At 40.6% G+C, this 21,848-nt stretch overlaps 1 protein-coding gene across 1 annotated transcript in view; it reads right to left on the bottom strand.

Moving 5' to 3' along the window:
- Positions 1-21,848, bottom strand: part of LOC137258921 (sodium- and chloride-dependent transporter XTRP3-like) — a 74,221-nt gene continuing 52,373 nt past the window's right edge. The window contains exons 5-11 of the mRNA XM_067796617.1: positions 16,571-16,681; positions 14,470-14,671; positions 10,928-11,052; positions 10,032-10,233; positions 7,252-7,411; positions 6,217-6,379; positions 1-3,290 (exon numbers count right to left, since the gene is read on the bottom strand). Of these exons, the coding sequence (XP_067652718.1) occupies positions 3,057-3,290; positions 6,217-6,379; positions 7,252-7,411; positions 10,032-10,233; positions 10,928-11,052; positions 14,470-14,671; positions 16,571-16,681 (1,197 nt within the window). The 3' untranslated portion in view covers positions 1-3,056. The remainder of the gene's footprint in view (positions 3,291-6,216; positions 6,380-7,251; positions 7,412-10,031; positions 10,234-10,927; positions 11,053-14,469; positions 14,672-16,570; positions 16,682-21,848) is intronic.

Raw genomic sequence — 21,848 nt, 5'->3', positions numbered from 1 at the left:
TCCAACTAAGACATTTTATTGTATAATTTAACGTCATATAAGAATTCTTTTGTCTACAGATAAATCTTTCAACAATAAACATTCTAAGCTACTTCGTCATCACAAAATAAATCTGATTTTTGGAAATCGAATCCGGCATTAAAGGATGAAATTTTAAATTTAAATTTAGCCAAAGCCAAAATGCGCGCAGCATCTCTTGTTTCCACGGAAATGACATTTTAGCTGTGTAAAAATACCGTAAGAGTCGATTAACAAGTCGCCGCCTTGGTTGAGACATGTCATCGGTTCCGAATTGTTCAGATCGATGCTCATGCTGTTGATCACTGGATTGTCTGGTACAGACTCGATTATTTACAGACCGCCTACATAGAGCTTGAATTATGCTGAGCGTAAATCTAAACCCACTGTAAACATACAGCTGTATTGTACTTGTGAGACGGGAATGTTGAGGAATGGATCGTTTCTTATTCAGCACCGTGCTTTCCTAGTTACAGCATAGGTACAGGCATCATTCATTCATTAGTAGTTTACCGTAGAATCCCTTCTAACACACACCAAGGACGTGGTTGACAACCATCTTAATCTGTACTTTCATCCTAAATATTTCTATACTACGACCGTACATACTATTTCCAGGTGTACATGTATATACTATGGACGTACAATATACTTTTGTTCCTAATCATTGACCGATCCTAAAAAGCGACGCCAAATTAAATTAAAACGAAAAAAAAGTCCACATCTACATTTCAGTTTGTACCTTACATCCTCGAACTAATCATTACATCTCTACCCACAGTCTTTTAAAAGAATAATAAGAAACACTATTTTGGAGTTGCTTAAGAAAAACAGAAAATAATGCAGAATAATGAACGCTAACTGTTGTTTCCTTTCCAAGAATTGTCATCATATCACATGAATATCTATTCGATATTCTATTCAATTCTACTAATTTCTGTCATCATGACATACTATAGAATTCTACCACACTATGTGAGTACGGCGACTCGGTCATGAAAACACACGCTGTGAAATGCGTCCCAAAGGCGTGCCCGACAGTTCGAATTTAGGATACATGATCCCGGTTTGCCTGCACCATACCCGTGGGTTTTACCATAGTGCAAATGTCACATCTGGCTTGTCTCCCGAATAACGCTGACACGCCGTGACGTAGTCTACATACACCTTTTACGTCGTTAATGCAAATTCTGCGGCATAAAGCAATACTCATTCATTCATTAAAACAATGTAACTCGGTGTTATATCACAGCCCTGTAGTATCACAGGCAGGCCCATCACACAACACAACCTCGGTATATCACAATGTTGGGGGCGATGGGGTAGCCCAAAGGTTAGGGCGTTCGCTCGCCACGCCGACAACCCGGTTCGATTCCCCCACCGTGATATTGCTGAAATATTGCTACAAGCGGCGTAACCATACTCATTGATGTCAGACATAGCCTGCACTATCAGAAATACTATATATAACTTTTAACAGCTTCATCCCAAACACATATTTTAACACAGTTTGAACAAACATTTCGAGAACACATCTATGTATTTTTATGTTATATTGCTACAGATTGTACAACAGCCTGACATCCACTCACAGCAAACCCCATTTTTACAGTGAAAGCTTTCACTCACCTATTCATTGTCGTAGGTTGGGTAGTCCAGCGGTTGAGGTGTTGAGGCTTCACGCCTAAGACCTTGGTTCGATACTCTACTATCATATACAGGGGCATGGGGAATCATCCACAGATGATGTTGTCTTTAGACCCTAGAGCAAATCCTTTCTCCTGTCGATATATGGTAAACGGTTTACTTAAAAAAGCATCAGACTACGTCTTGCTGTCTCAATGTGTCTGAAGCGTTCGCCCGTGACGTCGAAGTATTGGATTTCTCACGTGTGTGAAACCCGTTGCTCCACCCTGCCATGACGTTGCTAGACCATTCCTAGAAACGTCGAGAAACCACACTCACTCACTCATCCTTACTATTGTCTGCAGGTTTGCTTTAATGCCTCACCGAAACCCTCCCGACAATGATCATTATTATTACATATGCGATCGTTAAAGAAACGAATGGTCATACATGTGCCATGTTAACATGTTAACCCAGTTAACATCACATTTCCAGTCGTCTCAATGTACTTATCTACTATGCATGAATGTATTTAATAATGATATGGGATGTTTCCTATAGTGATATAGGATGCATACACCATCACCTGACTCTGTTAGCGTGACATTTGACTGCAGTACAATTGGCAAAGATCACACATTGTAACTCATCACAACACAAACATCAACGGCTCCTATCTACGTACATGTTCTCACAACTAAAACTTAATACAGACGAAATTTCACGGCTTATTTCAGTGCTACGGTTGAAATCGACAGTGCGCACATTGTTCATTAAATAAATACGAACAGAAAACATTAACTTGCGATTAATCTATGAGCTTTGGCGTCCAAAGCACGCTTTCACTACCAGATGTGACGTCATTAGCCTGCATTTTTTACCCCAGGAAGTGACGTCACCAGTCATGTTGGTGTTCTGAAGCTGCATCGGTGGGCTTGTAGTGTAGTTACCTCACAAGACAACGACAAGTAGCTGTACAAGCTCGGAAAATAGATTCGATGTTACACATCTTCACTTCAAAATATACATGCATAACTATAATTGAACATTTGATTGTTGCATTGGTGAATTATGCTCGAACTCCTTGGGCCTTTGGTATTCGGTAATGGTATCCGGAGCACTTTGAGAACCGCATCTTCCATTTCCAATTTTGCGCTGTCAATCCGACTTTACAAATATGCTACACACTTATAGTTCACTCACACAAATCCACTGCAACAGCTACAGATACTCATCACGTTGTTACAGCCTCTTTTTTTTTTGATACCCGGAAGTCGTCTGCTTCAGGTTAAAAGAAGTTCGTGTGATGGCAGTCATAAGTTCGATCACGTTTCCTCATCGCTGCTGATTTGTCCATTACCGGAAATAGTCTGCTCAATGTCGGATGAAGGTCAAATAGATGTAAATGAAGGTCAGTCCCTAAAGCCGAACAAGTATTTTTCCACTGGTGTAGAGTAGTGGGGCTGTATCCCCCTTTCTTCTCGTAGTTCCTCTGTTGGGAAGAATGCTGGAGGTTCTTCCTTGACCTCCACGAAGCCGAAGTATTTGACAAGTGCGACTCCCGGGATCCACAGAACAGAGGCCAGGATTAGAACGACAGCCATGATCTGACACCACCATGGCCACGGGAGGAGTACTGGCATGCCCTGTGAAAAAACAAATGTGACGTGATAACTGATATTATATATGAAGCACACCTAGTGCAAGGGGAGAGAAGAAAAGGCATACAGTTCACACAACGATCAGATCGTCACCATAACCTATCCTTTCCGCGAATATCATCCATAAACTTTTCAGTGAAAATTTCCCCGTTCGTTGATCTAGAATAGAATTCTCTAGCATTCAATGTTTATTTGAACTGGTTACAAAATTATCGGGCAGAGCCATAGATGCATCCAGGGTGTAGTGGATATGTATCGTAACGTTTACCCTGGAGATATCGAGGATGATTGCGAGTAAGTCATTTGAACTTGCACTTAAATTTATTATTCTTTTTTTGTCTTTTTTAAAGCACATTCCCTCTATTTAAGCGGGATTGGTGAGTTAACTGACCCAGGACTTCTGCAAATGACAATGCCCTGAAACAAATCGTTTTGGTGAATCGGTTTACCAATTGCGACCGTAGATCTAAATGCTGATTGTACGGCCGGACATTTAAAACCTGGACCAATCATAACTATTCATTGACAATAAGTTGAATTAGAATGCTTGATATGAACAGGTTATTTGATGTAATTAAAATAATCAAACAGTAAACAGGCCTGTGTGTATGACTGTACATGTACATGCGATGTACATATTCCGTGTCAATTGCAAAATACATCTCCCGTGTCAACTGCAAAATACATATTCCGTGCCCTTTCCATCTATCAGTATTCTGTTCCTTGCAACGACTTCACTGTCGTTCGAGGTAACCGCTGTTGTTCCCGTTAAGGGATGGTTTCATAACACGGACCTCACAAAGAGCCAGTTCCGGCTCCTTTGACCCCCATTAATAACGCGGCATTGATCAGTTAATGGAAACCTCGTTACAGCAATGCCTGCTATCGTTTAGCCGCCATGTGACAAGAGTCTTTATAGCCCGTTTACAGATTTGTCGATATATTTGCATACTCGTTGGAAGTAATAAGTAATGACAATATTTTTAGTCAACAATGTGTACTTTCTGAACGCTGATACGTCTAGACACGATATTACAACGGTACAATGTCACTTAAGTACGTTTCATTGGTTTTTTTATGTTTAGTATTCATCACCACAAACTCAACCAAAGGCAACTGTGGTTGGGGACACGTAGTCTGTTAAGATTAGGTGAACGCTTTTATCCTTTGCCTTACCTTGATGCCCAGTTTTCAGTGAGTGAGTGAATGCGGTTAGTTTTACCCCGTTTTTAACAATATCCCAGCAATGTGAAGGGGAGGTCACCAGAAATGGGCTTCACATATTGTACCCATGTGGGGAATCGAACTCGGATCATCCTCGTGACGAGCCAACGCTTTAAGCACTACACTACCCCGTCAGTTTTCAATGTCTTGTTGCAATATTGAAAAGTTACAGATTACTTTGATAAATAAGTCATTATCAAAACAGCCGTAAATCTTTAGGAAGTCAATTCCATCGGGAATACTTGTGGGTAGGATAATGAGATTTCGATTCGGATTTCGATGTAAACGTTTTAAAAATTGTGTTCAGAAAAACGTACTGGTTCTGAATTTTTTCGCATGGACCTTTTCTTATTCGTCTTTGAAGGGGAAATGGGTTTTATTCCTGGAAATGTTGGCATTCATCACACTGCACAAAGTCAAATAGTAACTGATCAGATTAATTGAAAACGCAACCTTGAATCGATCCCGTTACCCAAACGCGTTACCCTGTTTCCATGGAGTCACGCGGAAGAGATCTCGTCTCGTGAGAGTACATCTTAGACACCGAGGTTGTTACTTGATTGTAGAGTATCTCCGAGACCACTGAAATTCTGCTTGAAATTTGGTTAAATGTAAAACTGTTTATTTCAATCGGAAGACCACAAAGCTCCCGGCTCCACAGCAGGGTCATGCTTAATCAGTAATCGATATAGGTTTCATGGGGATGTAATCTCCTTAAAGCGGGTTTCCAATACACTTGAGATGGAAGCCAAAGATTCACTTGCATTTAGTCAATATTTTGATTCTATTGGTTCTAGCGTAGTTTCTTCAGTCAATATGTGTTATATTTGATTGGAGACTGTACCGTCCAACGTTCATTTGATAGTTAATATGTTGACATTGACGAGCAACAAAGAACATGTGTCCTAAGAAGGATAATCACTACACAAGGGTACAGACACGGTTGTCAGCAACCCAGCTTCTACAGAACAGAGTCGACTTGCACAAAGCTATAAGGATGCCACGACTATCATGCGTCCATATTAAAATGTGGGAGTTACGATAATCGTAGAGTTAAGATTGTCTTGTACCAATCGTTTACAGAGCAGGGCCCACATGCACAAAGCGCTACCACTATCTTCTGTCTGTGTTAGAGCATAGGAGTTACCATTATCGTAGCGGTAAGACCGTTACACTTAGCTGCAAACTGCTATTTATCGAGCATTTACATAGCAGGACCCACCTGCATGAAACTTAGTGGTTAGACTGACTTTAGTCTGTGTTAGAGTATCGAAGTCAGTCTAGCGTACAATCGTTACATGTAGCTTCAGGTTGTCATATATCGACTATTTAGGTCATCTATAGAACAGGATCACCTTGAATAAGGCAAGCTTACCCCTACCTTACACGAAATTCTCATTCTCGAACATAAACTTGAGATAGTCCAGAACTGCCAGAAACAGTCACACATACGCAAATGTACAAATCAAATCTACTCAGTAACATTCAGGCACACTCTCAAGCATAAACACACTTGTAACTCCGAAAAAGATCTTTCAAGCGTTGACTACAGTATCATAAGAACATACACATACATACTGCATCTTACAAGTACGCTGAGACTGACATCACAGCAATCACACACACATACGTACACACAAAACGCTTAAGCAAACACATTCATACGCACGGACGAAAGTGTCTCTACCTGGTCAGCGTCCCACGCCTCGTACGCTACTCCTTCCTTGAAGATGGCCAAGAGGCTGGCAATGAAAATGACCAACATGGCGGTGGGTGCTAAGAAGCGCCAGCAGAACAGGAAGAAGTAGCTGGGACGGGTACCCAGCATTAGCTCAATGTCTTCGCTCAGTCTGGAAGTAGAGTTAGACGTGTGAGTGTGTTGAGTATAGCAGTACAGTGAGTGATTGTTGCTTGATGTGTGAGGAAAAGCTCATGGACATAAGCTTTATCGACATTTGCCACTTAAAAGGTGACACACACAAACATGGACTTAGTACTGGCAAAAATAATAAATCATATCCTGGGTTCGAACCAACCCATAGTGGCTCATGGTACGGCGGTACCTTGTACCACTTGCCAACTCTTTCTGCTCCACTGAAGGCATGTCCCTGTGTGCACAGTGGACTGCCTGCACCCAACACAGTAGAATACGCTTATAACAAACTGGCTGATATTATGAACTGTTTTACTGTCCTTTAGTGCAGACAAAAAGCATACAACAAATCACATTTGTAACAAACTACAACGACTGGTTCCTTTGAGTTCGTGGATGTCACTGACTGTAATCCTGTCAGTATTACTGTATGTTTTCCATGTAGATCTTGCCAGTGATCTGTGTGTTCTCAATGGATCTTGTGTAGATACCACATGTACTCCGTAGTGATCCTGCCAGTATTACTACATCTACTGCATAGGGATCTTGAAAATGATCTACCTAAGCTCTGGATGTATCGTGTAGTTGAGTGAGTGAGTGAGTGAGTGAGTGAGTTTAGTTTTACGTCGCACCTAGCAATATTCCAGCTATATGGCGACAGGTATCGTGTAGTTGCTAGATGTACCTTTATAGTGATTCTGGCAGTGATCACTATATCACAGGTGGATAAATAGAGCATGCGTTGTAAGTAGACTGGTAGGAATTCCAGGTGTACAGTTGAGAATCCTGTCCCATGTCATTGTTTTCTATTGATTGTGTGCACAGAGTATCACAATGTTGACTACTCACTGTTTCAGACCGTAGATGTAGGACACGGCGATGCATTCAGTGAAGGCGATGATGAGGAGGGGGATGTTGGCCGAGAAGGAGTCGAAGAGGGAGAAGACGTAGGGCCCGGTCGTCGTCCCGAAGCAGAGTGAGACAACACAGGAGACGAGGCACACGATCCCTGTACAAGAGAGGATGGCACATGCGGCTAAGTGCACAACACACTCAGTGTGCGAAATAGCTACCGGCCCACTACCCCGTGACTAGTAAAAACCCAGTCGGGCCAGCAAATCTCCACAATCACTGACCCGACTGGCTAGTGAATTTTCATGGGGTCTTTTTGTAAATATATCACTTTCTCCTCTTTGTTATGTACTTTTAAATTGTGCTAAAATATGGTCTGGTAAAAATATTCGTCATATTAGCAAACTTAATGATGAAACCCGTGTCTGCATTCAAATATCAGACTGTGGGCTCGTAACTTTCAGGCATAGTCATCCAGATTGTCTTGCAAAAACTGAAAACTATTTCACACTGTACACACTATACATAAAAACACACACAAAACAACAACCAACCAACCAAACAAACAAAAAACAAAACAAACTAAAAACAAAACAAAACAAAAAAAACCCCCCAAACAAACAAACAAACAAGTAAACAAAACAAAGACATCAGCCAACAAAACAAAACAAAACAAAACAAAACAAAACATTGCTGGTCCAGTAACACAAAACTTGATCATATGTCGGTATGGCTGAGGACAGTGAGGTAATAGTTCAGGTATTAACTCGAAGAATCGAGTTAAAATCTTTAAGACTTCGATTAATAATCCTGCACCGTATTACTAGCTTAGGGTTAATGTATGTGATACATGTTTTTTCTGAATCTTTTTCCTGCGCTCCCGTCCCTGGTATTTTGTTTATTCTTCTTACAACTGAAATAACTATTAGGATCATGTAAGCTTTTAGAAAAATAGAAGGACGAACTGAAATACCCACATTTTTGCCACAGGGAGTCAAATTGATAATAAAATCGAACTTTTCATACTGACGAGTGGGTATCATTCTTCATCAATATTCTTCCTATATCGGTCAGTCAATACTCGAGTCTTGACCAGACACACTCCACAGCACGAATTGTCATCCACGCCTTCGGGTCCTATGCCGCAAAACCAGCGTTACAAGTACTCAATCCTGAAATAAGTCTTCGATATAGCTTTCCTAAAACGGAAACCCCTTAGGGTGTAGCACCGCCAGTAAATATATAACGATAAAGCCAGAGAAAAGTCTGTCTCGATCACCAGATGAAACGGATCCGCTGGCATAGAGGCCAAAATATTAATGGGACACCGAAAATCAGTGATGACACCAGGTGTTCACGAAAAGAGGAAGGATTTCCTGCCCCATCAGTAGCATCCGCCACATACACTATCCATCAGAAGTTTTGATGTTATTAGGGCTCGATTTGAGAGATGTTGACCTACTTGCACCAGGTGCAACCTAAGATAAAAACCTCCTAGTTGCACCACACAAATTCCAGATACACTGCTTTTATTGCAATATGTAATGAAATAAATATGCTTTTGAATTATTTAGATGTTTTACATAGACGTTTACCCACTCACAAATTGGCATGTACCTTGGTGCAGGTCACACTATATCGAAGATGATTTTCTCCTCTAACTTTGGGGAACCAACTACAAAATCTATACAGATGAACTGCACGAGTATCATGCATCAAATTGATTGCTGAGGCTACGTGCAAATTTTGTGCATGTGTACTGTTGCGTTTTAGTGTAAAGTTTTCTTTAGAATTCACCATTTTACTTGCTGAGTTCCATCATTTGTTAAACTCATGACAATAATCTTTCCAACGTTACGGACTCGCTTTACAATGCAGGTCATACCTCAAAACAGTATGGAATGTTTTGCAAAATTTAGTTCAGGACAGAGGACCAAAGTAAAGGGCTGCACTAGTGAGTCTGAACTTGTGATGTGTAGTATAGTTTAAAAACGGTTGAGCATTTCTTGAAATAGATATATAGAAAATCTCACCCAAATGTCTACTGATATTTAATATATCAACACGAGTTGATAAGGTAAGAGAGGCTTGGTGACGATATTTTTGCCTTTATTAACGCTTGTTGATATGACTGATATCGGCAGACATGCGGGTGAGATTCTGTTTACCATCCAAAATCATTCTTCGTGAGTTTTCAATGAAAAAATGTACATCTTTGAACACGGCACTCCAATTGCAGTGCAGCGATGTCACAGCATTGTGACGTCATCAAGTTCATGATGTCATAGCATTGTCGGGACATTATCCAAACAATATCTCCAAGGAGATATCGTCTGATCTGACACAAGCGATATCTCCTGTAGAACACAATTTTAGATGATAAATAGAGTATACTAAACGACCTTTAGTGTAATTCAATTTTTATTAAACGAGTTAATGATTTGGTATCAAACAAGCGAAAGCGAGTTTAATACTAAATCTTTAACGAGTTTAATAAAAAATGGTATTTCACGGAAGCAAGTTTAGTATTCTGTTTATTACTCGCCAACATAAATTGACAGAAACTGCGACGAAATTCTCTACAGTGTGAGGACTCTAAGCTTTCAGGGAGTCAAGCAAGGTCTAGTAAAGCTGCCACAACTACATTACCATTGTGACGTCACAACTTTGAACCATTTTGACAGCATACGTCAAGCGGTATTACACTAGTGTAAGATTGCCGTAAAAATATTACACTGCAGTATCTTGAACGGGCGAGTAATAAATAATGATCTTACCACACACGACCTCCTTTCTGATACGGGGGAATAACATCATGTCGTTGATGGATGTAAGAGCGCCCTCTAACGTCCCAAACATGGAGTCCAGACCCAGAGTAAGCAGCATGAGAAAGAACAGGACAGCCCAGAGAGGTGCAACCGGAAACTGGTTGATGGCGTCTGTGAAGGCGATGAACGCCAGACCCGTCCCTGATGCTGACTGCAAGATACGTTTATAATTAAACACTCTTTTTGATTTTAAAGGCAGTTTAATCAGTTGCTGACTAAAATATATATCACAATAGGTTATCTGTGGTGACATGACTGATGATAACTTTTTCTCCTATAATAGCACATCCCGGTCTGGCTAAGGGACGCAACTCGATAAGATCTTAAAGAGGCTGATCGACTGCGAAGTGAAATAATATCAGAATAATCTGTCTGTGATGTTATCACCGACGATTATCTTTTTTCCTGCAATAGAAAATAGCTGGCTAAAATAATATCCCATCGTCGCCAATCACATGTTCTCCTACAACCTTCGGATCCTGGCTAGGGTAAGGGGAACTACTCTACTGTATGGGATGTCTTTGCATCAGACCAGTGTAAAACATGAAGACAATGATATAGTAAGATGTCGAAACAAATAAAATGATTGATCTGCCTAATGATAAAAAAGATAAAATATATTATGCTAAGATGACAGATTTTCCCTGGGGCCATCCAGCAAACTAACAATCATTGGTATCAACCTTTGTTTTAGACATCTGAGAGGAATGAATCTATTCATAATTGATAGGATCTTTGCAACGTCTCTCACCCACTCACTTGGGCTAGACAGACGTGCGCTAACCTGACCATTAACACATACAGTTAAGCTCGTTGTTCGCCGCGGATCTATAAAGTCAACTTACCTCTTCAATGAGTTTCTTAAAGTTACACTCCGAGGTATTGTGAGAAGACTCGAGGTGTGGACCCATTGTCGAGTGGTTGGTGTGGTCAGCGAGACACTGTTCAAAGGCCATGGTGGCCTTGAAGCCTGGACAGTGAGGGAAACTGGGTGTTAGGACTTCACGTCATACAGATGAATGACGTATTATATATGCGCTTAACGTGCTGATTGTTTACGTCAGACAGATGAATGACGTGTTATATATCAGCTTAACGTGCTGATTATTGACGTCATATAGTGAACCGCAAAAGAAATTATTTTTTATTATATAATGTTCGAAAAAAAAATGAAATCTCATAAAAGTAAGCGTCCATGTGTATGTCTTCAAATTGACAAAAAGCCAGAGTTGCGTTTCTTTTGCTGGCAGTATACATCTACCTAATAGTATCTATCTAGCCATATATCTGTATCTAAATGGCTGAGGTGTGCGGGTTGCCTAGTGGTTAAACCGTTCGCTCGTCACGCCGAAGACTCGGGTTCGATTCCCCACATGGGTACAATGTACAAAGCCCATTTCTGGTGTGGTATTGCTGGAAGATTGCTAATAGTGGCGAAATTCCAAACTCACTCACTCACATCTATTCTCTCATCATCAAGTTCCCATATGAAATAAGTATGTGTATCCGGGTTTCTAAAATGCATCTGAGAGACACTCTGATCCGAAATATACCTCCAACTAAATTTTCCAACTTGGAACCTGGAAATTTGGGGACTGACATCCGGATGCAGACTATTTTCTGATACGAGATATTTTCATCTTAGTGTCAGTGTGATACGCCTGGTGTTTATCAGCGGTCTTTTAAAAAGGAGAAGTGATGAACACATTAAATTAGTGTTTACAGATAAATTTAATTATTCGTTTGTTACATAGTAGAATTCTTTTTTGTTGTTTTTTTATAGTCATGTCTAAAACTCCCTAAAAGTTTTAAAAAGATCTGAAAATCTCATTTTATTGCAATCGAGCTCAACGGCGCCACACCTGCCAAAACAATCCTGATTTCAATTGTTACAGCAATGTTCCATTACACAGAAAAAATACAGCTAACAAACAAAACATGTATTCAGTTTTTAACTCAGACGCGATCGTATAATGGGATAAGGTCCACGACCTAAACGGAATGTTCATCGACAATGTCTGATGCAGCCAGACTTGTTTGACAATAGCGGTCTTGCGTAATTGTATCTAACTGACTTGCCTTGTCTGTTAAAATACTGGGGTTCCAGAGGTCACAAGGAACTATCATCAGCAACTGGTTCTTGCAATCTCGTGTGTAAACGCCATCTATTGGCGGTTGTGTTTACGTCACCTAGCGGCTTCAATGCAAGGGCGGGTAATTGGGTAGTGTTGGCCGTAATTGCGGTGTTGAGAGAGATCATGATCGATTCGCTGCAATTCTTTTCATTCCAAATTTGTTTGAAAGTCAATCACCTTTATGCCCTACTCTCTTCTGCGTGGAGTCGGATAGGCAAGTAGTTGAAAGCGTTCGCTCGTCACGCCCAATGTTCAAGTTTCAATCCAGAAATGAACGCGTACATTGAACCAATGCTGATACAAAGCGGCCAAAACAATATAACCTCACATTTGTAATACCGTACTGTTTCTTTTAAACGCCGATCACACGACACACAAAGGTAAGTATAACTCGAGTGTGTTAAATTAAACACAAAACAAACTTTATAAAAAAAATTCTTAACAGTGTGCGATATTTCCATGCACTATGAGCGATTTTGGTCCGATATTGCCACGCTTGGTGTATTTTCTTTGTTTATTTGTGCATGCGTCGTTCGTGCATGAGTTCTTAGAGGTAAATGTCTTTAGACAATGTTTTTGGACTAAATGGGTTACGCCTAAGTAGTTAAGATGTCTGTGACCAGTATCAGACAATAGAGATTCGATCTCTCCCAAATTCCAAAGACACCAGGAACCACTAGCAATATCTATTCTACCGAGTCTAAGTGCGTTCCAAAATAACTACAACAATATTTCATTTGAACAGTAAATCTGAAGTAAAAAATACAAACAGCATTTGAAGGTGAGGTCACCGTGAGTCTGCAGGAAGCTAAAAGAATCAATAATTTCTTTGAAGGACGCGATAATGGTTCCCCGAAACAAGGTAATCTAATTTATTTAGGACCAAATTTAGAGCAGGGCTTAAAATGTGTCTCCTTGTGCGCGGCTGCTCAAGGTTAGAAAGACAGACACAGTGTCGTTTGTTTGGGCACAGGGAACGAGAGGAGACGAGAATTCTCGTGATACAGAGGACGTACCGAGTTTAGAAACTCGGTACTTTGTTAGATATGTGTGTGCCACTTCACACGTAATCCGATGTTTAATCGTTGAAATGGTTTAAAGGATTACTTCAAACATCAAACATCTGATCGAAGTTGTCTAACCTATTTGAACCATGGGCAATATTCGTTGAGCACTTAAAATGTACAAAAATAATATTTTCGGTAACTTCGTCAAAAACACAATGCTAACTGTGGGAACATTGCGAGTGCCCCTATTAATCTATCAATTGTTTCCTTTTCGTATAGGAACAGCTACCAAATGTCTCCCTGTTGCACCCTGTTGCACCAGCCAAATTTACGGATGGTCATGATCGTGTTCAGAGCCCATATTCTCGAAACGTTAGAAGCGAATTCTTAACTTTGATCGCAGCCAATGTGTTAAGGATGGGCTTAAGAAGTTCGTAGAGCTACTAACGCTTCGAGAATAGCTCGGCTGATTTTGATTTGATTTAAATCCCGATGATGTTCAGGCTGCCGCGATATAGCCGTTATTGATGTTACTTACTAAAATATCGGGCAACTAAAGCAAAGCTTAATCTCTGATAATATATATTTAATAATAACTCCTTTTAAATATAGGAGCCTTTCTGAGATAATATTGATCAGTTGTAACTCTGGGCTTGCTTCTAGTAGTAGCATTATAGGAAGGGCTTGACTAAATGAATAGTGAACTAAAAGCTAGTGATCATTTATTTGGGGATATTTGTTTTTAAGTGAAGACTGCTCACATAATGTAATAAAATACTAGTACCCCAAAGTGTTCATCATCAATGTTTCAGACTGAGCGTTCACCGTGTGACCGTTTTTTATGTAAAACTCGTTTAACATTTATAATACAGTGGAAGCTGTCTAAACCGGCACTCAATGTGACAGAAGAAAATCCAGTTTAGTAAAGGTGCCAGATTTTTAGATCTGGTGATAAACGTGCGAGTTATGAATGGGACTGAGATTTTATGCCGGTGTTGACAACTTACCGGATTGGGCAGATGACAAATTCCACTACAGTACATATTTCACCGGGACTACAGGATTAATACATATTTCGTGCAAGTGCGGAGGAGCGTGAGTCGTCATACAGATGACATCCAAAACTTGCCATCTTCCTTTGGGTGACAAGCGGTTTAGTCATGTGGACAAGGTGTCTGTTCTCGGACCAGGTTTTATACGTTACACCTGTCATACAAGCAATTTTACACGCATTTAGTAACGTACCTAGCACCGAGAAGACGACCGTGGCGGTGAAGATGGAGGTGAAGAAGTCACAGATGGTGACGAAGAGCGTCTCCTTGAGGAAGTTACTCCTCACAGGGTTGTAAGATGACAGTGCGATCAGACAGCCAAACGCCAGCCCGAAGGAGTAGAAGATCTGTGTGGCCGCGTCCAGCCAAACCTGGGGGTCCTTAAGACGGCTCCACTGTACAACATGTAAATACACATTAGGCCCGGAAATAGACTTTATTTATATAAATATACATTTACCATGTAAATACCATAAACCAACATGAGACCAGAACAACACAAACGTTAAGGTGTAAAGATGAGGGAATGAATGAATAAATGAATGAATGAAGCTGAAATGGAAGTCCCCTTTCTGTGTATTTCTTGGGGTCAGAGAAACAATCTTTATAATATCCTGTTTAGCTCATTGTGTAATTGTCCGTGGAACAGTGTTTACTGAAGTGAAAAAAACCCGACCATCCTAAGAAAGGCATCGGAGTATTTATCTTTCATATATCGAAAGAAAATACACAAAGCAAACCAACCCAAACCAAAGTAGAAACCAATGTACCACTCAAACATTGACCACGCATAAACAAGACACGGAAAAGACATGACATGAACGGGCGTTTTTCACAGTAAGACTTAAAGCTCTTAATCAGCGGAAATGTGGTTTACTTCATTTACATATTTAGCTTTAGCTAGCGATACAGAGTAAGTGACATTGTCAGTTTGTGCAGGTGGTAACGGCAGTTATCAGAGATCACCTGTGAGCGACTTAAAGACAGCTCTGACGGGGAGGACAGGATAAGCCATCAAGTTATCAGCTAGTCAAGATCCAAACTCTTCTCATTGAGCAGCTATACGACGTGCAGCTGGTAACCATTTCATAACGATGGTAACTTACAAATCAAATCCATCTTCAATTGTACATGTATTTTTGACGGGCTCACTGGTAAAATTCCCTAGTGGCCTCGGTGACCATTAAATAATCTGTAATGTTTATAGCCCAGCTGATGTCTGATTTCTAATTGGCATCTCATCTGAAAGTCATATATGTGTCAGGAGACACGCGTACCAGCATCCGAGATACGGTCCTCGTTAATCATCCTTGGGGAAGTCTAGTCACTTTAGGCAAGCGTAAAAGTACATTTCTCACCCATACTGCGGTATTTCATGAACACTTTTCAAACAGGAACGTGTCGGTTCGTATTAATGTATTTACGTATGGGAATAATGGGACCAATATGGGTGCAGTTGTCTCGAGTTTCGTGACATCTGAGTTTAATAAAATAAGAATATACCAAAACTAGAAAGGGTCGCAGTTTCATTATTATCAGCTAACGGTGACTATGTAGACAAGAAATCACAGGGACCAAAGCCCTAATGAAGCATTACAAGAATTAAAAGCCAATGCTGGACAATGTCCATGCTGGTCTACCAGCAGCGTCGTAACCACTGTTACCTATGATAAAGCTATATCAGTTCTCTTTATGCAAGATAATCGACAAGCTTCATAGGCAATCCCTTAATATTCGGCTGAGGTCACCTAGCTACTGATATAATGCTCCATAGAGCGAGTAACCTCGGCTTACCTAGGAAGAAATGAACACTGAAGATACCGTATTAGTAGTACTTATTTCATCCCACTAACGTAGATGACGTCGCAGGGCAACACAATGTAACATCTTTGAGTGGCATGTTTAGAGGTTGGTGAAGCAGATAAGGGCCCACCTCATTGCTAAAGACATTTATTCGGGCGAAGCGATGTTTCGATACAAATTCTTGTATCGTTGTCAAGCAAGATTCTTGTATCGTTGTCAAGCAAGATTCTTGTATCGTTGTCAAGCAAGATTCTTGTATCGTTGTCATACTTGCTTGACAATGACAGAGGAATCTGTATCGAAACGTCTCTTCACCCGAATAATGAAGCTGTTCATGCATAAAGCTTATCTAACAAAAGGTACTACAGTTTGACATATTTTGGTTTGGCGAGGCCAGGATCGAATCCAACCGCTGTGCGAGGGGACACTATGTCTACAAGACCACGGTGAGCAAGGTGCAATGCAGGATAGGAGAACATGCTAAGTCTTACCTCTGGCACAAACAGGTGCTCCAGGCCCTTCTCAAAGCCGTGCAACGTGACTCCCCTGAAGAAGAAGATGATCAGCACAAGGTACGGGAACGTCGCTGTCACGTACACCACCTAGAGGACAAAGAACGTGATTGTATATACGTCGTGTTATTTCTCTTGTCACGTACACCACCTAGAGGACAAAGAACGTGATTGTATATACGTCGTGTTATTTCTCTTGTCACGTACACCACCTAGAGGACAAAGAACTGGATTGTATATACGTCGTGTTATTTCTCTTGTCACGTACACCACCTAGAGGACAAAGAACTGGATTGTATATACGTCGTGTTATTTCTCTTGTCACGTACACCACCTAGAGGACAAAGAACTGGATTGTATATACGTCGTGTTATTTCTCTTGTCACGTACACCACCTAGAGGACAAAGAACTGGATTGTATATACGTCGTGTTATTTCTCTTGTCACGTACACCACCTAGAGGACAAAGAACTGGATTGTATATACGTCGTGTTATTTCTCTTGTCACGTAAACCACCTAGAGGACAAAGAACGTGATTGTATATACGTCGTGTTATTTCTCTTGTCACGTACACCACCTAGAGGACAAAGAACTGGATTGTATATACGTCGTGTTATTTCTCTTGTCACGTACACCACCTAGAGGACAAAGAACTGGATTGTATATACGTCGTGTTATTTCTCTTGTCACGTAAACCACCTAGAGGACAAGGAACGTGATTGTATATACGTCGTGTTATTTCTCTTGTCACGTAAACCACCTAGAGGACAAAGAACGTGATTGTATATACGTCGTGTTATTTCTCTTGTCACGTACACCACCTAGAGGACAAAGAACGTGATTGTATATACGTCGTGTTATTTCTCTTGTCACGTACACCACCTAGAGGACAAAGAACTGGATTGTATATACGTCGTGTTATTTCTCTTGTCACGTACACCACCTAGAGGACAAAGAACTGGATTGTATATACGTCGTGTTATTTCTCTTGTCACGTACACCACCTAGAGGACAAAGAACGTGATTGTATATACGTCGTGTTATTTCTCTTGTCACGTACACCACCTAGAGGACAAAGAACTGGATTGTATATACGTCGTGTTATTTCTCTTGTCACGTACACCACCTAGAGGACAAAGAACGTGATTGTATATACGTCGTGTTATTTCTCTTGTCACGGATACCACCTAGAGGACAAAGAACGTGATTGTATATACGTCGTGTTATTTCTCTTGTCACGTACACCACCTAGAGGACAAAGAACGTGATTGTATATACGTCGTGTTATTTCTCTTGTCACGTACACCACCTAGAGGACAAAGAACGTGATTGTATATACGTCGTGTTATTTCTCTTGTCACGTACACCACCTAGAGGACAAAGAACGTGATTGTATATACGTCGTGTTATTTCTCTTGTCACGTACACCACCTAGAGGACAAAGAACGTGATTGTATATACGTCGTGTTATTTCTCTTGTCACGTACACCACCTAGAGGACAAAGAACGTGATTGTATATACGTCGTGTTATTTCTCTTGTCACGTACACCACCTAGAGGACAAAGAACGTGATTGTATATACGTCGTGTTATTTCTCTTGTCACGTACACCACCTAGAGGACAAAGAACGTGATTGTATATACGTCGTGTTATTTCTCTTGTCACGTACACCACCTAGAGGACAAAGAACGTGATTGTATATACGTCGTGTTATTTCTCTTGTCACGTACACCACCTAGAGGACAAAGAACTGGATTGTATATACGTCGTGTTATTTCTCTTGTCACGTACACCACCTAGAGGACAAAGAACTGGATTGTATATACGTCGTGTTATTTCTCTTGTCACGTACACCACCTAGAGGACAAAGAACTGGATTGTATATACGTCGTGTTATTTCTCTTGTCACGTACACCACCTAGAGGACAAAGAACGTGATTGTATATACGTCGTGTTATTTCTCTTGTCACGTACACCACCTAGAGGACAAAGAACTGGATTGTATATACGTCGTGTTATTTCTCTTGTCACGTACACCACCTAGAGGACAAAGAACGTGATTGTATATACGTCGTGTTATTTCTCTTGTCACGTACACCACCTAGAGGACAAAGAACGTGATTGTATATACGTCGTGTTATTTCTCTTGTCACGTACGCCACCTAGAGGACAAAGAACGTGATTGTATATACGTCGTGTTATTTCTCTTGTCACGTACACCACCTAGAGGACAAAGAACGTGATTGTATATACGTCGTGTTATTTCTCTTGTCACGTACACCACCTAGAGGACAAAGAACGTGATTGTATATACGTCGTGTTATTTCTCTTGTCACGTACACCACCTAGAGGACAAAGAACGTGATTGTATATACGTCGTGTTATTTCTCTTGTCACGTACACCACCTAGAGGACAAAGAACGTGATTGTATATACGTCGTGTTATTTCTCTTGTCACGTACACCACCTAGAGGACAAAGAACTGGATTGTATATACGTCGTGTTATTTCTCTTGTCACGTACACCACCTAGAGGACAAAGAACGTGATTGTATATACGTCGTGTTATTTCTCTTGTCACGTACACCACCTAGAGGACAAAGAACTGGATTGTATATACGTCGTGTTATTTCTCTTGTCACGTACACCACCTAGAGGACAAAGAACGTGATTGTATATACGTCGTGTTATTTCTCTTGTCACGTACACCACCTAGAGGACAAAGAACTGGATTGTATATACGTCGTGTTATTTCTCTTGTCACATACACCACCTAGAGGACAAAGAACGTGATTGTATATACGTCGTGTTATTTCTCTTGTCACGTACACCACCTAGAGGACAAAGAACGTGATTGTATATACGTCGTGTTATTTCTCTTGTCACGTACACCACCTAGAGGACAAAGAACGTGATTGTATATACATCGTGTTATTTCTCTTGTCACGTACACCACCTAGAGGACAAAGAACGTGATTGTATATACGTCGTGTTATTTCTCTTGTCACGTACACCACCTAGAGGACAAAGAACGTGATTGTATATACGTCGTGTTATTTCTCTTGTCACGTACACCACCTAGAGGACAAAGAACGTGATTGTATATACGTCGTGTTATTTCTTTTGTCACGTACACCACCTAGAGGACAAAGAACGTGATTGTATATACGTCGTGTTATTTCTCTTGTCACGTACACCACCTAGAGGACAAAGAACGTGATTGTATATACGTCGTGTTATTTCTCTTGTCACGTACACCACCTAGAGGACAAAGAACGTGATTGTATATACGTCGTGTTATTTCTCTTGTCACGTACACCACCTAGAGGACAAAGAACTGGATTGTATATACGTCGTGTTATTTCTCTTGTCACGTACACCACCTAGAGGACAAAGAACGTGATTGTATATACGTCGTGTTATTTCTCTTGTCACGTACACCACCTAGAGGACAAAGAACGTGATTGTATATACGTCGTGTTATTTCTCTTGTCACGTACACCACCTAGAGGACAAAGAACGTGATTGTATATACGTCGTGTTATTTCTCTTGTCACGTACACCACCTAGAGGACAAAGAACTGGATTGTATATACGTCGTGTTATTTCTCTTGTCACGTACACCACCTAGAGGACAAAGAACGTGATTGTATATACGTCGTGTTATTTCTCTTGTCACGTAAACCACCTAGAGGACAAAGAACGTGATTGTATATACGTCGTGTTATTTCTCTTGTCACGTACACCACCTAGAGGACAAAGAACGTGATTGTATATACGTCGTGTTATTTCTCTTGTCACGTACACCACCTAGAGGACAAAGAACTGGATTGTATATACGTCGTGTTATTTCTCTTGTCACGTAAACCACCTAGAGGACAAAGAACGTGATTGTATATACGTCGTGTTATTTCTCTTGTCATGTAAACCACCTAGAGGACAAAGAACGTGATTGTATATACGTCGTGTTATTTCTCTTGTCACGTACACCACCTAGAGGACAAAGAACGTGATTGTATATACGTCGTGTTATTTCTCTTGTCACGTACACCACCTAGAGGACAAAGAACGTGATTGTATATACGTCGTGTTATTTCTCTTGTCACGTACACCACCTAGAGGACAAAGAACGTGATTGTATATACGTCGTGTTATTTCTCTTGTCACGTACACCACCTAGAGGACAAAGAACTGGATTGTATATACGTCGTGTTATTTCTCTTGTCACGTACACCACCTAGAGGACAAAGAACTGGATTGTATATACGTCGTGTTATTTCTCTTGTCACGTACACCGCCTAGAGGACAAAGAACTGGATTGTATATACGTCGTGTTATTTCTCTTGTCACGTACACCACCTAGAGGACAAAGAACGTGATTGTATATACGTCGTGTTATTTCTCTTGTCACGTACACCACCTAGAGGACAAAGAACGTGATTGTATATACGTCGTGTTATTTCTCTTGTCACGTACACCACCTAGAGGACAAAGAACTGGATTGTATATACGTCGTGTTATTTCTCTTGTCACGTACACCACCTAGAGGACAAAGAACTGGATTGTATATACGTCGTGTTATTTCTCTTGTCACGTAAACCACCTAGAGGACAAAGAACGTGATTGTATATACGTCGTGTTATTTCTCTTGTCACGTACACCACCTAGAGGACAAAGAACGTGATTGTATATACGTCGTGTTATTTCTCTTGTCACGTAAACCACCTAGAGGACAAAGAACGTGATTGTATATACGTCGTGTTATTTCTCTTGTCACGTACACCACCTAGAGGACAAAGAACTGGATTGGATATACGTCGTGTTATTTCTCTTGTCACGTAAACCACCTAGAGGACAAAGAACGTGATTGTATATACGTCGTGTTATTTCTCTTGTCACGTACACCACCTAGAGGACAAAGAACTGGATTGTATATACGTCGTGTTATTTCTCTTGTCACGTAAACCACCTAGAGGACAAAGAACGTGATTGTGTATACGTCGTGTTATTTCTCTTGTCACGTACACCACCTAGAGGACAAAGAACGTGATTGTATATACGTCGTGTTATTTCTCTTGTCACGTAAACCACCTAGAGGACAAAGAACGTGATTGTATATACGTCGTGTTATTTCTCTTGTCACGTACACCACCTAGAGGACAAAGAACTGGATTGTATATACGTCGTGTTATTTCTCTTGTCACGTAAACCACCTAGAGGACAAAGAACGTGATTGTATATACGTCGTGTTATTTC

The sequence above is a fragment of the Haliotis asinina genome, chromosome 12 (genome assembly GCF_037392515.1).
Source record: "Haliotis asinina isolate JCU_RB_2024 chromosome 12, JCU_Hal_asi_v2, whole genome shotgun sequence".
NCBI lineage: Eukaryota > Metazoa > Mollusca > Gastropoda > Lepetellida > Haliotidae > Haliotis > Haliotis asinina.
This window is presented reverse-complemented; position numbering and strand designations above follow the sequence as displayed.